The sequence below is a fragment of the Pieris napi genome, chromosome 5, assembly GCF_905475465.1.
Source record: "Pieris napi chromosome 5, ilPieNapi1.2, whole genome shotgun sequence".
NCBI classification, from domain to species: Eukaryota; Metazoa; Arthropoda; class Insecta; order Lepidoptera; family Pieridae; genus Pieris; species Pieris napi.
Genome location: NC_062238.1, coordinates 9,482,135 through 9,497,722, shown reverse-complemented (window position 1 = coordinate 9,497,722; position 15,588 = coordinate 9,482,135). Strand labels below are relative to the sequence as shown.

General features: G+C 32.9%; 2 protein-coding genes across 3 annotated transcripts; both read right to left on the bottom strand.

The window, feature by feature from the left end:
• Positions 1 to 249: 249 nt before the first annotated feature.
• Positions 250 to 3,909, bottom strand: LOC125049958 (D-beta-hydroxybutyrate dehydrogenase, mitochondrial). Of its 2 annotated transcripts, none has more exons than XM_047649513.1 (5): positions 3,809 to 3,909; positions 2,778 to 2,924; positions 1,527 to 1,684; positions 1,113 to 1,275; positions 250 to 810 (listed from the first exon to the last, which is right to left on the bottom strand). In XM_047649513.1, exons 1-5 carry the CDS (start codon positions 3,906 to 3,908, stop codon positions 473 to 475), a joined length of 906 nt encoding a protein of 301 aa, XP_047505469.1. In that variant the 5' UTR covers position 3,909; the 3' UTR covers positions 250 to 472. The 2 variants fall into 2 exon arrangements, with proteins under 2 accessions (XP_047505469.1, XP_047505470.1); XM_047649514.1 differs by lacking the exon at positions 3,809 to 3,909 and adding an exon at positions 3,580 to 3,770.
• Positions 3,910 to 11,144: 7,235 nt separating this feature from the next.
• On the bottom strand, positions 11,145 to 15,205 carry LOC125049740 (ankyrin repeat and ELMO domain-containing protein D-like). Its single transcript, XM_047649177.1, has 7 exons — positions 15,052 to 15,205; positions 13,990 to 14,147; positions 12,624 to 13,749; positions 12,381 to 12,551; positions 12,058 to 12,226; positions 11,785 to 11,981; positions 11,145 to 11,656 (listed from the first exon to the last, which is right to left on the bottom strand). The coding sequence occupies exons 1-7, from the start codon at positions 15,110 to 15,112 to the stop codon at positions 11,265 to 11,267; spliced, it is 2,274 nt and encodes a 757-aa protein (XP_047505133.1). The 5' UTR covers positions 15,113 to 15,205; the 3' UTR covers positions 11,145 to 11,264.
• Between the last annotated feature and the right edge of the window lie 383 nt (positions 15,206 to 15,588).

Here is a 15,588-nt window from a genome sequence, read left to right as displayed (position 1 = left end):
CCACAGAAACGACTTTTCAGATTTTTTTTTTTATTTTTTTTTTATTTTACATAACGTAGAATAAAAGGGTTAAGTGAGTTATACTTTACGCCGCTAGAGTACTTAAGTATTACTCTACGTCTCTAGTATTCGTGGTCGTATTAATACTGTAATATAAGAAGTTTATTATTTACTTTGTAGGTGGCGTAAATTTATTATTCTTATTCTATTTTAAGCGTTAATTGACTAGGAGAGTAACAAAAACAAAAATTCTAGTACCTATTGCCTTATTACATTTATTTTGCCCATAACCCAAATACATAGAATACAATATCATACAGTAAACAATTTTAGGTTTTAGGGTACCTAGTACTTAATTAACAGAGTTTAACTATGTATATTTTAATGTAGTTTTTGTTCGTGCGCAAGCAGAGACATAAGAATCTACTTTGTACCTCACTTATGAAACATGTCCTAATTTCTTAACTATGTTTTAAACTGGAAATCTCAAAAACTTCTTAATAAGCCAAAGATGTACAATTTCAGGAAAAGGTATTTTAAACAAAGTGTAGTAAAACTTGTAACGCCAAGATTCCACTTTGTATTGTAATTTTGGATTTTCTGACAATGCAGCTTTCATGAAAGTTTCGATTAAGTTTTCGTCTTTCATAGCATCGAAACTAGGTGACTGTACATTTGGACACAGATAATTATTTAATGTTTTGATTTTGGTTTCGTAAATCGGTTTTTGCTCGTTGTTCAAATGTTTTAAGATTATTTCTTCTTGGCGTTTCTGATTGGCCATGAGGTTGCTGTTACTGACGAATCCTCCTGCAAAAAAGTGTTTTTTAAGGTTTATAGAAGATATAATTATAATATAACAGCTAGGCAAAGCACATATTATAGTGCGATGTCACTTAGATAATTGTTACTGTCTCAACGGTCTACTGGTTTAAATTTCGTTAAAATGATCGCCTTCAGATCATGAGCAATGATAGCCCCAAATTAGAAAGTTGGTTGGCTAATAATGACATACGCTATGGTAGTGATCCATTAATAAAGTTACAAATAAAAAAAAACGTTTTTTTTATTTTAATAAAACCTCAATGGATACAAAAAGTAACACATAATACCTGGTATAAACGCCGCTACACTCAGCCCGGTACCAAAATGTTCTAGCCGTAGAGCACGCGTCCACGCAAGCAAGCCTGCCTTACTACCGCTGTACGGGGCAAAGCCAGGCAGTGGCTGCAGACCGCAGTGGCTGGCGACGTTAATTATACGAGGTTTTAAACCCTGCAATTACATATAAATTTTATAACCCAAATGTGTATATTAATTGCGTTGTTACATTAATGGGACAATTTAATTGTCGTTGTATTAAAAAGTTGTTACCTGTGATTTCGTTTGGATAGAGCAACGATAAGTTTTTATCGCATAAGAGTATTAACATAAAACACAATACGTAAATACAATTGAATTCAATAGTATGGCAACACATACTTATTATAATCTTATTTCGAAGGTAGTATTAACATATTTTTTACCTCGGAAGCATTTTTTCTAAGCTCAGGTAGAAATGTTGACACCATCCTCATAGGACCCATTAAGTTTACATTTATTGTATTTTCAAATATTTCTGGTGGTTGCACTTCATAGTCAGCTATGGTCATTACTCCAGCATTGTTGATCAGGGCATATAATCCTAATACATTAAATATTAATGAGTGTGTTATGTATTATTAGGTTAGGTGACAAGAATATAGGGTGTGTAAGTTTAATAAATTTTCCCCCAAAATTGATCCCTTCCACCTATCTTAGTCACAGATTCGCAGAGCTATCATTTCCAAAAAAAACAATAACTTATCATTTATTATATATCTCTCGCTTTTAGATCACATATTTATAGTTTGTAAGAATTCTGTTAACAATAGTTATTAAGTATAAGCATACTGTGTTTGCCTGTCAAATGCGTAAAATCAGTATTTATTGGTTTTTTGTGTATTCCTAAGTGTAAGCTTTTATTGTAATCTTCTTTAGCAAACAATAAATAAGAAAAACCTTGCAAAGAAAGATAGAAATATAATTGATATGTTCGAAACTTATCATTTTCTAGAGTTTCCTGAATAATAGAGATCATAAGTCAGATTAAGTCCATGCTTAGAGATAAGTATGATTTCCATATATAAAATACTTATGAGACACTTGCACTCAACTCTGAATATCACCCTTAAGTTTCATTAATCGTGATTAATGCGACGAATGATTTGAGTTAGTTCTCTCAAATTTAATTGCATCTTATTTATTTGGAATTCAATTGTATCTATCAAGGGATCCAACACGGCTGTGGGTACAAGCATCTAGCACAGCTGAATAAAATAGCTACGCTAAAGCAATCAAACTATTTAATCAACTTTCCACAGGTTACAGAAAACTACCATATTATGCAACCCCTTGCATAGTAATTAGATTTTTAACACTCGGTGCTACTTTAATGTGAGTGGAGTTATTAGATTATAAGGTTTGACATACTAACATAAAATATGACATAACCAATATTTAATTGCTATTTATTATAATTTGTTGTGACACAATGAATCATTTAATTGGTATTAATTATAGTTTGATATAAGTAATTGTGCTGTTTTTTAATTCAACCATCATAACATGCAGCACTTTCAAGGCAAATAAAGGATTTATTTCTATATGAAATGGAAAAAGAAAAATTATCATAGACTTAAAATATAAATACGATATCACAAAAACGTTAGTAGCATAACTTTAGGGAAGAAACTTACTATAATCGGGATTTTTCTCTAAAAGACATTTAACATAGTCATAAAAATTGGCAATGCTTTCGGGCCTCGTCACATCCAACATGTGAGGATGTGCACAAAGGGCTCTCAGGGCTTTGGAAGCCTCGGTGTTCGTGCCCTTATACATGCCTGTAACAAAATGATTAAGGGCTATAATGTTATCAACCGTTGCAGTGTCATCTATAAGGTCTGTAGCTACAGCAACCGCGTACCTAGAAACAGCCATTAATAACACTTGAGCCGCCTAATCAGCTACACGTTCAATCACAAAAGAAGCCGCCACCGGCATTAGTAACTATTATTACTGATATTAGTAACTATTATTAATGGTATGTATTAAATATAACAAAAAAGTTACTAATGCCGGTGACGGATAAATAAACAAAAGATTTTTTGTTTAGATTTAATATAATTTTAAGGAAACAATTTTGTAAAATAAATGATCATTCTATTCATAACTTCTGAGGGTTTCACTTTTCTCTCACCGAGCACTCTTTACAGGTCCAATTAGAATGTTAATAATCCAAACCCCTATTTTAGTTTATTACAATATGACGTGGTCTAGCCTTTGTATTGCTTTGACATTGAAACTGCCACCAAATATAGGTAAATAGTGCATAAGTTTATTTTATGTGTACGCTAATTAATGTATTACATAATAGGCGTGTTTATATTCTAAGAAACAGATTAGTAAAATAAATAAATTAATAAAAAACTCAATCTGAAACAAAACACGGCCGACCTTTAATTATAAAATGTTGAAAGTTTTACTATCACAACTTGCCTATTTGGTTGAGTGTGTTTTTATCAAGATTATTTTCCACAATCTATGTTGTATTAATGAATCTCCGTCAAGTTGCTCTATAGTTTTAGTTTTCGCGTGACACAAACATCCATCCATCATCACAAACTTTCGTTTTAGCATTATTGTACAAACTACCGGACTCACGCGGTTTTAATGGCATTGTACGATTATTTATATTTAACACAAGTTTTTGTATTTGTATACACACCTGCCACTGTAACAAGACCTTCCCGAGCTAGTCGAGCCGCTAGTGCCCAGCCAAGGCCGCTGTCGCATCCTGTTATGGCCACAACTCGAATCCACTTCATAATGGACGGTGGACCACGAATCTCACCTTACAAACATATTCATATTACACAGGCTCATAAATTATTTAGTCCATTGAAATGTTACAATTTGAGGACCAAACTGAACATTTGTTAGAGGACGCAATTTTATTTATGGAATATGTTGGGGGGGTCAATATAAGCTTAAACCCAAGTTTGTGTGGCCTTATAACTTTTGAATTTTGGCTTTATGATAAAAGTCATACAGACATAATTGTAGGCAAGGCGATTTGCTACAAAATATATTTTTACAAATTTTTGTAAGATGGATAGTTTAAGAGATATAGTCAAAAACGTGTTTTCACCCCTTTTTCCAAGATGGCGGCCGGGGTACAAGGGCGCCAACCCCACAAACTTGGGTTTAAGCTTGTATTGACTCCCCTACATATTCCATAAATAAAATTGCGTCCTCTATCAAATGTAACATTTCAATGGACTAATTATTAAAACAAAAGTGGGGCGGCCGCAGCAAAATAATAAACGACTCAAATATAAGTCTTTCCTCCAACGATTTTGTTTCATTTGGAGTAGAGACTTGGGCCGTGATGTTCAAGTGCACAGGCGCTTATTAAAGATTTAAGTTGGCGCCTGGTAGATAGTACCGGTGAGCCCAAAGCTTTCCTCGCTCAACGAAATAGTATCGCAATACAGCGAGGAAATGCTGCCAGCGTTAAAGGTACTCTGCCATATGGACCAAACTTTTTAAATTTATTTTTATTAATTACTAGCTGACCGGGCAAACGTCGTTTTGCCATGTATATCATTTATAATAAAAAAATAGGGGTTGATCGTAGAGGTGTGAAAGTTAGGTTGTATGTATTTTTTAATGCTGTATCATAAAAAAATAGAAATTAAAAATTGTGTCTAAAAATAAAAATAAAAATTTAGGGGTGGACTACCCCTAACATTTAGGGGGATGAAAAATAGATGTTGGCCGATTCTTATAGATACCGGATAAGCACAAAAAATTTCATCAAAATCGGTCAAGCCGTTTCGGAGGAGTATGGCAACGAAAACTGTAACACGAGAATTTTATATATTAGATTATTATTATGTAGGTTAAGAGAATTGTAAATTCTGTATAGTTGATTGTTATCATTACTAATAAAATTAAATCAAATGGTAATACTTACTATTCGAACAATGCTTGAGACACAAAAGCTGAAATGATACTGATGATCTTGACCCAGGCATTGAGCGTCAGGTATCGTTGCATATGAATCAGGAATTTGTAGGAATCACATTATGTTGCCGCTAGTATCGTGTTTTTAAAAGTCATATTTAAAGGTTTATTTTCTTTGTTAAAGTGGGAACCATAAATGAAAATAATCTTCAATAATAAAGTTACTAGTGATAATGTAGGTAGATCAAAAATAGGCTATATGCCTATTTTAAATCTACCTTCAGAGAATATTGTAAATAGGAAATTTGTTGATGAATTAACAATCATTTATATTATCACTTATAAACGTCACTTAAGCTTAAATTAGCGTACAATTCGAAAACGCGGTCTAATAATTACTAAAGGATTCCTTTAAAAGGATTTATTTTCTTTGTAATTAATATATATATAAAAAAATGTACTTAGTCTCTATATATATAAAATTATCGTGTCACAATGTTCGTTCCCATACTCCTCCGAAAAGCCTCCATCGATTCTTATGAAATTTTATATCAATATTCAGTAAGTTTGAATATCAGCTACTATCTATTTTTCAAACCCCTAAGTGATAAGGGGTTTCCATCCCAAAAAATTTACTTTAATTTTAAGAACTTTTTTTTGTTTTTATTTTTTTATGATACAGTATACAAAAATACATATAACCCCTAATTTTCACCCCTCTACGATAAACGCCTATTTTTTATTATTGTAGATAGATTTTTATTGAACTAAAAAAATGTTTCCTAGAAATAATATACATGGCAAAACAAACATTTGCCGGGTCAGCTAGTATAAAATAGGTATGTTTAACTTAAGCGGATCCCCAAATCGTCTCTTTGTCGTAATAAATATTTTAAATTTATTTAAACATAGTTCTCGATTGAGCTATAGTTTGTTCCATTCAATACTGTAAATTGGGGACTCGTTTTCCGATACGAATTATTTGATTTTCGTCCTATCACTCAACAAAGGCGTCAATAAAAGACCATTATTTCAGCACGAATACTCAATCGGTATTACTGCTTATTGAACGGATGCCGTGTATGCCTCACTTAACCTGGGATTGGGCCCAATTTGGGTAGGGTTACAGGAAATACCGCAACTGATACATCACACCCTTATCCAAAAATCAATCAAGCCGAATAATTCAAATAGAAAATTATACTTATATCACTGTAGTCCGGTCAATCTAGACCAAAAAATTTGAGTGAAGGTGCATATAATCCCAACAAGCTGACAATCTGTAAAATTGTTCAAAACATAATTATAAATAATATTTAAAAGTTCCCATCATTCCCGTGTATGGAAAAATAGTTATTCAAGGGCAAAGGGGAAAGAAGGAGATTTTTGCGAGTTTTATCATAAAAGTATCTTAGACACTTGACAAAAATCGCGAAAATTTCAATTTTTTTACCTTTGCCCTTGAATGTCTAAATTGACCGGACTACTGCCATATGTAGAAATTTACCCTGAATACATTCTTATAATTGACAAGATTACATTTCTGTAGGATCACATTTTACATACAAAAGTAGATTAAAACAATGAAACACTTTTCTTTATTCTCGAGATTAACCTCATTCAGGATTTTTGTTTTTTTTATAGTATAGGGGGGCAAACGAGCCCATAGACACCTTTTTAGTGGGTGCGTTGACGGCCTTTTAGGAAGGAGTATACCAAATAATTGGATGTCGTATCTCCCTCGGAAGACACAAACCGGGAGTCGATTCCGCGCTCGCTAGTTCGCAAACGTAAATGCCTTTATCACTTAAATAGTACAAGACGTATAGTTGTGTAAAATGCATTTTGATTATGTTAATTATTTTTAAATTGTGTATTGAAAGCCATTTATATTAAATTATCATGTATATATGTTGCAATTAAATCTGCTGTTTTAAATATTTTATCTTAAATACCTATTCGACTCAGACGTTCATCTCCTTCAAGTTCGATACTCAATTCTTTTAAATCCCAAAACTCTTATCATAAAAATTAATTCAAATTCTTAGGTCCTTATAACTATATGTTACGCTTCTCTAATAGATGCTTATTGGAAATTCCATCTCACTGCCTATCCTTCTTAGGCAATTTTGCTGACTCCATACGATTAGCTACCTTCCTGACATCTTTTAAAACTCTTCTGCATAAACATTTCTTAACCATATCCTACCCTGCTCAATCTTGAGTTTTGTAATTCCTGTATTTCTTATTCTTTTGTATTGCATCGCAATTCATGAATCCGTGAGATAAGCTTTTTAGTATGTATGAATAGCTTTTTTGGATTATTTTAGATTGGGAGGGATCTATATTTTTTTATAGGATTTGGTTACGCACTTCTTGCATCATATTTCTATTTTAGTTTTTTCCTTACTAGAGTTGCCTGGAAGAGATCGCTTGTTAGCGATAAGGCCACCCGTTGCATCCCTCATAATTTTAAAATCGATGTAACGAAGTGTGAATAAATAAAAAAAACATAAAATGTTTGTGAACAGCATGAACATTTTAAGAATGTTTAAGGCCCGACGCCCACGATCGGCATCGGTACGACTGAGGATTTTAGGTGGCAAATAGCAATATACTATAACATAATGGCAATAAAGTAGAAATTTCCGTGATATGTGGTTGTAATAACAAAAATACCGCTTCGGTATGCTTGAGGCTGGTGTATCGGCAGCCTTGAGAATGCTTCGGGATGCTTCGGTACGCCACCGGCGCCGAGGCAACACTCGGGGGATAGTTTGAGATAATATTAGATATTGAGACGCTTCGGCAAGCTACAGGACGGTGCGGCATCCTTATGGACGCTTCGTCATCCCTAAGAACGTTGCAGCATGCCAAAGCATAATTGCCGATAGTGTGCGCTTGCATGTAGGATGCCGAAGGATCCTTTTCCTTGCCGATGCCGAGAATGGGCGCCGGGCCTTAATGTCTTAATGAAGCTGTTATATGTATAAAAAACTAAAATTATTTTCCAGTTAAACCAAAAATTTATCCCGTTCTAAATCGCATTTAACCGAGTGCCATTGACAACTGAAAAACTATTCTATTCCAATTTTTTTGCAAACGTTAAAACAGATTTAAAATGGCTCGTTGCATATTGCGTTCAATGGCTAATAACAAAACGCATCGCTTCTCCCAAATTCTGAACACTTTTATATGGAGACCGATATTTACTGTGACACATTTTATTTATTTCAACTTGTACCATTAAAACGAATGATGTTCATATCACATCAGGAGATCCGATTTGATACTATAGATAAACTATTATTTAGCAATAGTGTATAGTAGTTATTTATATGTATATATTTATGTACACTTCGTTAGCTTAAACAAATACATAAAAAATACAGGTTACGTAAGTTATTAGGCAATGGGCGGCCTTATCTCTAACAAGCGATTTCTTTCAGGCAACTATAATATGGGTCAGGGTCGATTTAGTACTACGCATCACTCCTAAGTTAATTAAATACGGTTTTTGGGAAACGGAAGTCACGATGATGATTAGGCCGTTTATACTAATATATTTCATAAGATTATAGATTCCGTAGTGGTGGCCGGGAGTAATACTTACCTTACCTTAGAGTTTAGACTCGACTCTCAAACTTTCCCTTCGAATTATTAATCCTAATATTGTTAATATTGTTTGTTAAAGCCTTATAACCAATTGGGATGTACAGTCATATGTTTGCGTCTGTAAATTTATTTCGACAAGTAGGCAAACTTATTCCTATGACCATCGTCGATTTTTGGGTCAAAGACATACCGAATTCCTTACGATGTTTTCCTTTATTGAATTGCCTACAGCGGTGCTTAGCCGGGATTTTAACTGCTGCGTGAATTTGCGTGAGCTTAAGTTAAAAATAATATTTCCATTATTTATTAGTAATCTATTATTGAAGTTCTTTTGGCGCAGGGAAAAATTATGAGAGTAAATTTTTACGATGCGCGCGCACAGCGTCACAAAAAACCGACACTCTAAAGTTGGTATATTCAACATTTTATTTTTATTTATTTTATTTTGTAAACCTACAGCTAACATAAATTATATACAATAACAAACAGTTACATTAAAAATATAGCCAAATATGGAATACATAATAATACATTTAACTACAAAATGGTTCAAGAATTTATAAAAGGAAACAAACAAATAAAAACTATTCAATTTTATATAATTTTAAAATTAAAAATTTCAATTTCTTTAATTATGTAGAATTTTTTTTTTGTGATATGTGATAATCTTTATTTAACTAGATAATGCGTTATAATAAAACTTTTTTAAACAAAATACCTTTTTTTCTATTGTTAGTGTCTTTTTTTCTACAAACGTACAATAAGGAGAAAGAAAAAAATTAAAAAGATTTTTATCTTGTTACGCCAAAGTATAACTTCTAACGCATGTACATAATTACACACACATATTTTTAGTAATATATAAAGCTTTCGATATTGTTAAACTATAGGCGATATTTTAAGTCTAGACAAAAATTTATCGTGGCCATAATTTTACGGCGTAAAACTTTTAAGATTTTTGCGCCACGGTCATTCGGCCGACATTTTTAAAGAGAAGTGTTCCCTTGGGAAATCTGTGAGCCCCCGGCAACAATTCTGATAATAGTGTTTGCTCATTTAAGTGTTCTCTGGGCTGGATTGTTTTCCGTAACGCTTAATGGTCTTCGAAAGGAGTACATATTTGCTCATTGTGTATCGGAAATGTGCTGTAATGGGGACTACGTGTTGTTGAAGAGACAATGTTGTTACGAAATTGTTTTTCGACTATATTTAATATAAAAATTGTAATTATACGTTTGTTGATTGAGGATAAAATAGTTGATGTATAAGGGTACATACATTATTAGGTTAGTTTTTCGTTTTTATTGTTTTTTTTTGTGTTATTCCTTCTGTTATAATAATTAATATTATTAAAATAGGGTACAATTATTTTATCTTACATTGCAAAAGCATTGATTTATATAAGAAAAAAAATATGTTTATTAATTCAGAACTCACATTCCTATTGTTAGTAATAATAATGCAGATAGTCAATTGAATCACTATTTCAAATAAAAATACATAATTTAAAATGATACAATTTGCATATTCACAATCTGTTCCATACTATTTCAATATTAATATCTCAGTTAGTATTCCGAAAAGCGGTGTTCACATAATTTATCATACAAAACTAAATAAGTTGCTAGTTGAAAACTAATTTTGTATTTTCATTCCGCATCCCAAATGTTACGCCTGTCAAACTCCACAGAGACTGAATTGGTCATTTTTAGTACAACAGATATTATTTTTGAGAAGAGTGTCATCAAACCTGAAATAGGATTCCACATTTTTTTTGTATTTTATGTTTAAACAAATAAATGTAATATAAGTTACAGAAACCCTGTACGTTGTATTTTATAATGTTATTTTTTATTTAGTATTGTTATTCTTATCTTTCTTATTCTGAATTGAGACTCCAGGTTATATTGGACGTGAAACATTTGTTAAATAATAAAATAATGTCTTCGCTTGTTTTATATAATTTAAAACAATTAAAAAACTTGTATTGTAACAATTCAAAATTAAGAGCTTTTGTCCATGTACCAAGATACAAAGATGCAAGGAACGAAGAAGGTATCAAATAGCCACTTCTTCCTTTCGTTGGTAGTATTTGTAATTTGCCACAGTTCACGATTAAATGTAAGGTGTAAAAATCTATGGAAGGCTATATATTTTTTAGGATAAATAAGAAATACGTAACAACTATAATTTTAATAATGTCTCTAATTGTTCTAAATTAGGAAAAATTTTATTTGAATTATTAAAGAACTTCTTTTATTTCCAATACAGTTTCAGTATTTCAAATTCAAGGAATTACAAAGAGATATTGTGAGAAATAAGAATTGTTTTTCTACAACATTGCTCATTGTGGTAGCACTAATATAAGGACCAAGATTACTACAAAATAATATATTTTTTAAATCTAAATTTATATTTTTATTAAATTAAATTTTATCTGTGTTAGTATAACAAAAAACACAAACATGTTAATATTTATTTTATTAATTCAGGACTATTCAACATTAAAATAAATTATTATTCATATTACAGATTATTTATACCTATTACGGTAATGTACATTCTTAATCGCAGTCTTAAACTCGTCAAAAGCACTTATTCTATTCTCTAATAGTGTTTTGTATCCAACTGATGTACTGATAGACATTAGTATAAAGAGATGGCACTTTAGATCCGCAAGGACTATCAGCTCGTTTGCCACTAACAATACCGATGATGTAGTAACTGCCTTTATACAGCATCATGAGGGGTCCTCCAGAATCGCCCTTACATGTGTCCTGTCCCGTTCTTCCTGCAGCACAGAGATGTTTCTTGGATAGATTAGGGTAGGACTTCTTGCAATCCTCAGGTGGTACCAATTGGACTACGGTAGACTGTTTAACATCAGTCAGGTACTGGTGGTCACGACCCCAGCCTGCGACGGCGAGAGGTAGGTTGGAAAATTCCGGAATATCAATGTTGATGTTTGGAAGGCAGACTGGTCTTATATATCCTGGAACAGGGATATTTATAAGATCTTTATTTCTAGTTTCGTTAGTTTAGCCTTAGTGTTTATCATTTTTGTTATATCATCAGAAATTTAAAATGAGAAATTCGCAATAATTTGTATACATTACTTACTTGTATATGGTGCAAATGCATTAAGCCTCACGAGAGCAATGTCATTAAGTAGTCGATCGTCGTCGTATTCTGGATGGTGGATCACGTCTTCAGCGTGCATGAGGACGTTCTTGACACATTCGCGTCCACCACCGAAAACTGTGATGCAATCAATTGGGAATGTTCGTTTGTCATACTCTGCTAACGTTACTTCAACACTGAAATTAAAGAATGATTTCTATACATCAGATCTTCACAGGTATTAGTATAATTTAAGTTACTAAATCCGCTTACTCGCTGATCCTGGCTTTAGGTTCGAAAACGCAATGTCCAGCTGTAAGTACATATCGCCGACTGATAAGTGATCCTCCACAGCTAAACGCAGAAATTTTTGTCCCGTAGTCGAAAGTAGTCTTCATGAGAACTGTCCAAGGGAATTGATCAAGTTCTGTTTCTCTGCCTCCTGTCAAAAAAATAAAGTATTTTATAGCTCATATTTGTTAATTTCGTAGGAATGTTGTGGGAGAATGGTGCTGAACTTCCGCCGAACTTAAGGAAGATCTGTTTTAAATCCCGTTGTTCCTACAAAATTTACATGCAGTGAGTTGATTTTGTACCTGCTATTCTATTATCGAGTGATAGATCAGTATCATTTTGTGTTGCACGTTTCCTTCTTTGGTATGTGGGCCATGATGTTGACGGTCGGTTGTGATGTCGTTGGTTGTTTCTTGGCTGATTCCAAGAGTTCTGTTTCGGCGGTGCAAACATATTTAACAAACTCTGCAAATCTATAAAAGAACATCAGTGATCAAAAATCAAACCTATCAAACTAGTAATGCTATGAATATCCATGCTCTTACCAGTTACTTTGTCAGCATCTGACATATCTCTTCCACAACAACCAGTTTCAGGGCTCGGAGGATAACTTGTCTTCATTCTGTTACACTCTTCATCTAAGTTAGGATTATGATCCTGAGGATCATTGCCATAGGAGTTTTGATTTCCATTTGGATTGGACTGATATGGTGGATTTTCGTTAATTGTTGAAGGTAATCCAGTATTTAATCCAGGCTGCAGTTGCTTGGGTATATTGGATTGTGGGTTTTGGTATCCTGGCACTATATTGTTTTGGATACCTTCCGATGGAAGTCCAGGATTCGTAATACCAGGGTTTAGTATATTCGTTTGTGGGTTCTGATAATCCGGTACGAAATTATTTTCGTTGCCAGGTATATTCAAACCTGGATTGAAGGTTCCAGGTTGTGCTTGACCCGGAATATTAGTCGGTTGATTATTGTGGTAGCCTGGGATTATATTATTTTGACCTGGGTTTAATATGCCTGGTTGGACATGACTATGCGGGTATCTTTGGTATCCTGGTTTCCGTTGATTGCCCCAAGGAGAACCATTTATACTGGAAACGGGATATGATGGTCTATTGCCATACTGAGGATTATTGTAAAGATTTGGGTTCGGTCGATTTTGCTGTCCACCATAGGGATACTGGTTTGTAGGTCTATTGAACTGGCCACCTAAAGCCTGTGAAGGACGATTTTGCAAACCGCCAAATAAATTTTGACTTGGCGTAAAGCCACCATTTTGATCATAGCCACCAGGTTGGCCAAAAGTATTTTGGTTGTCAGGAAATTGGTTTCCTAAATACCCAGGATAGCGTCCTTGATTACCAAAATTACCTGAATTACCGTTGTTTGGCATATTTTGGTTACCGTACATGTTCTGATTAGGATAATTCTGTTGTCCTCTATAGGGGTTGTCCGGATACTGTTGATTTCCATACATATTTGGGTTGTTTTGGTTTCCATATAAGTAGGGATTTCTTCTGTTTGGTTGGTCATACAAGTTTCCGTACTCAGGCTTAATAGCGGGGTCAGAGCTATTGCTCTTTGTATCTGTATCAATGGCTGAACTAACTGTATTGGAACCTAAGTTGTTAACCCCCCATACTTGTGAATTTTGACAGCATACCTATAATTTAAAATGGCGATTAATGTTATGGATTTTAATTGTTTTAAATATAACCGATTTAAAAATGTGAAAAGTGGTTCAAATTAATGGGATAGTTAGAATTTATTGTATGTCGACTTAACAATCAAGATAGATACACTATAAAACATGCTATGTAGCAAATTGCATTCTCATTTGGTTATTTTATATTTCTTGAAGATGTGCGTAAGCGTTGGGCATATACTTTTAATGATAACTTACCAAATCTCCTTTCGCAACAGGTGAGAAACCAAAAACGTTATTCTTTTTATCCTGTTGGTCGTCACAAGGGAACTTTAAGTTCCAGGTAATTTGCTCCTGTCTGTTCATACTCGCGAATGATGGACATTGTTCTTTTGCAAGGCATTGCTCACATATTTCTGAAAAGAAAAATCAGCATTAATGTTTTAAATGTATTTAATATCCAATTTAAATTAAAAATAAATTAGTATTTTAGTTAAATAATTGAAGGCGATGTAGACAGAAAGTACTCCAGTCAATCAGTTTTATATTAAACTTTAATCATGTACTTATATTTCTCTAAAGACAGATCGTGCTTTAGTTGAAATATTGTTAAGTTTTTATGAATACCTAAGAGGATTAATTCCAGCAATATCCAGTAGCAAGTTTGTACCGAGGTTTAGAATTTCAATCAACTTAAAGCGTAGAATCTGTCAGTGCATTATATTGGCTAGTAATATAATTAGTTAGTCGAAGTTGTATCTTAAATGTTCACATCGTCTGGAAAGTTATATCATGAATTCTATTTGGCTTTGTAAATCGACAATTGTATGTTATTTCCATAATTACATTGCGGGCGTACAAAATCTATATATATAAAAATGAAACCCGTTTTCCGTTGTCACGACATAACATGAAGACGGCTTGACCGATTTGTCTGATTCTTTTTTTATAATATTCCTTGAAGTACGAGGATGGTTTTTACGGAGAGAAAAATTTCAAAAAATTGAGTGAAAAAGTCTAAAAACAACACTTTTCTATATTCCCATACAAAATATTCGTAATAATATTTAAAGGCAATTTGAACTTTAATACCATATCATAAAGATCAAGTGTTAGTGGAGGGGTTCCGGGAAGGTAAATTTTTATTTTTTGACATAATGTATTTGTTGTATTATCAACTTTCTTTTTTTTATCTTACTAGCTAGACCGGTGTCCCGAATAGCAGAATAAGTATTAAAAAAAAATAAAGAATCGACTGTTAGGCGGTACGATGTTCGCCAGGCCAGCTAGTATTTTATAATATCGTACAGTTTTACATACCTTTCCTAACGGAGTCACTTAAAATAACTTTTAACAAAATAACGAATAATGCACTCTTCATATTAAAACCATGTGCTGTCTTGAGTCCTATTGATTAATAACTGTTATATCATGACAGAAATGCCTACGTAATTGTCATTTGATTGAAGGGTATTAGTTAGTGGGTATTTGCCATTAATCGTGTGACGTAGTAGACTAATAGTTTTGATGAAAACAAACGCGGTTTGAATTAAACAATTATAGGAAAGGAAATATTATCGTCCGATTTAATAGCTTTATGGGAATTTTTTAATTAAATAATTCTTTGTGATCAGGAAACAATGTTATTGTTACCTTATCACAAAGATATATTGCGTCGTACTTGAGATTCAGTGTTAAAAATATATTAAGTATATCAGTTATTAGTCGATACTATTCAGTTTTATTTAGTAGATAATTATATGAGTTTCTTTTACAAATTGAATGTCTGAAATTAAAAGGTACTTTCTTTATGACAAAACAATTGATAAAAACTAAAAATCGTTTACAAAAAGTACT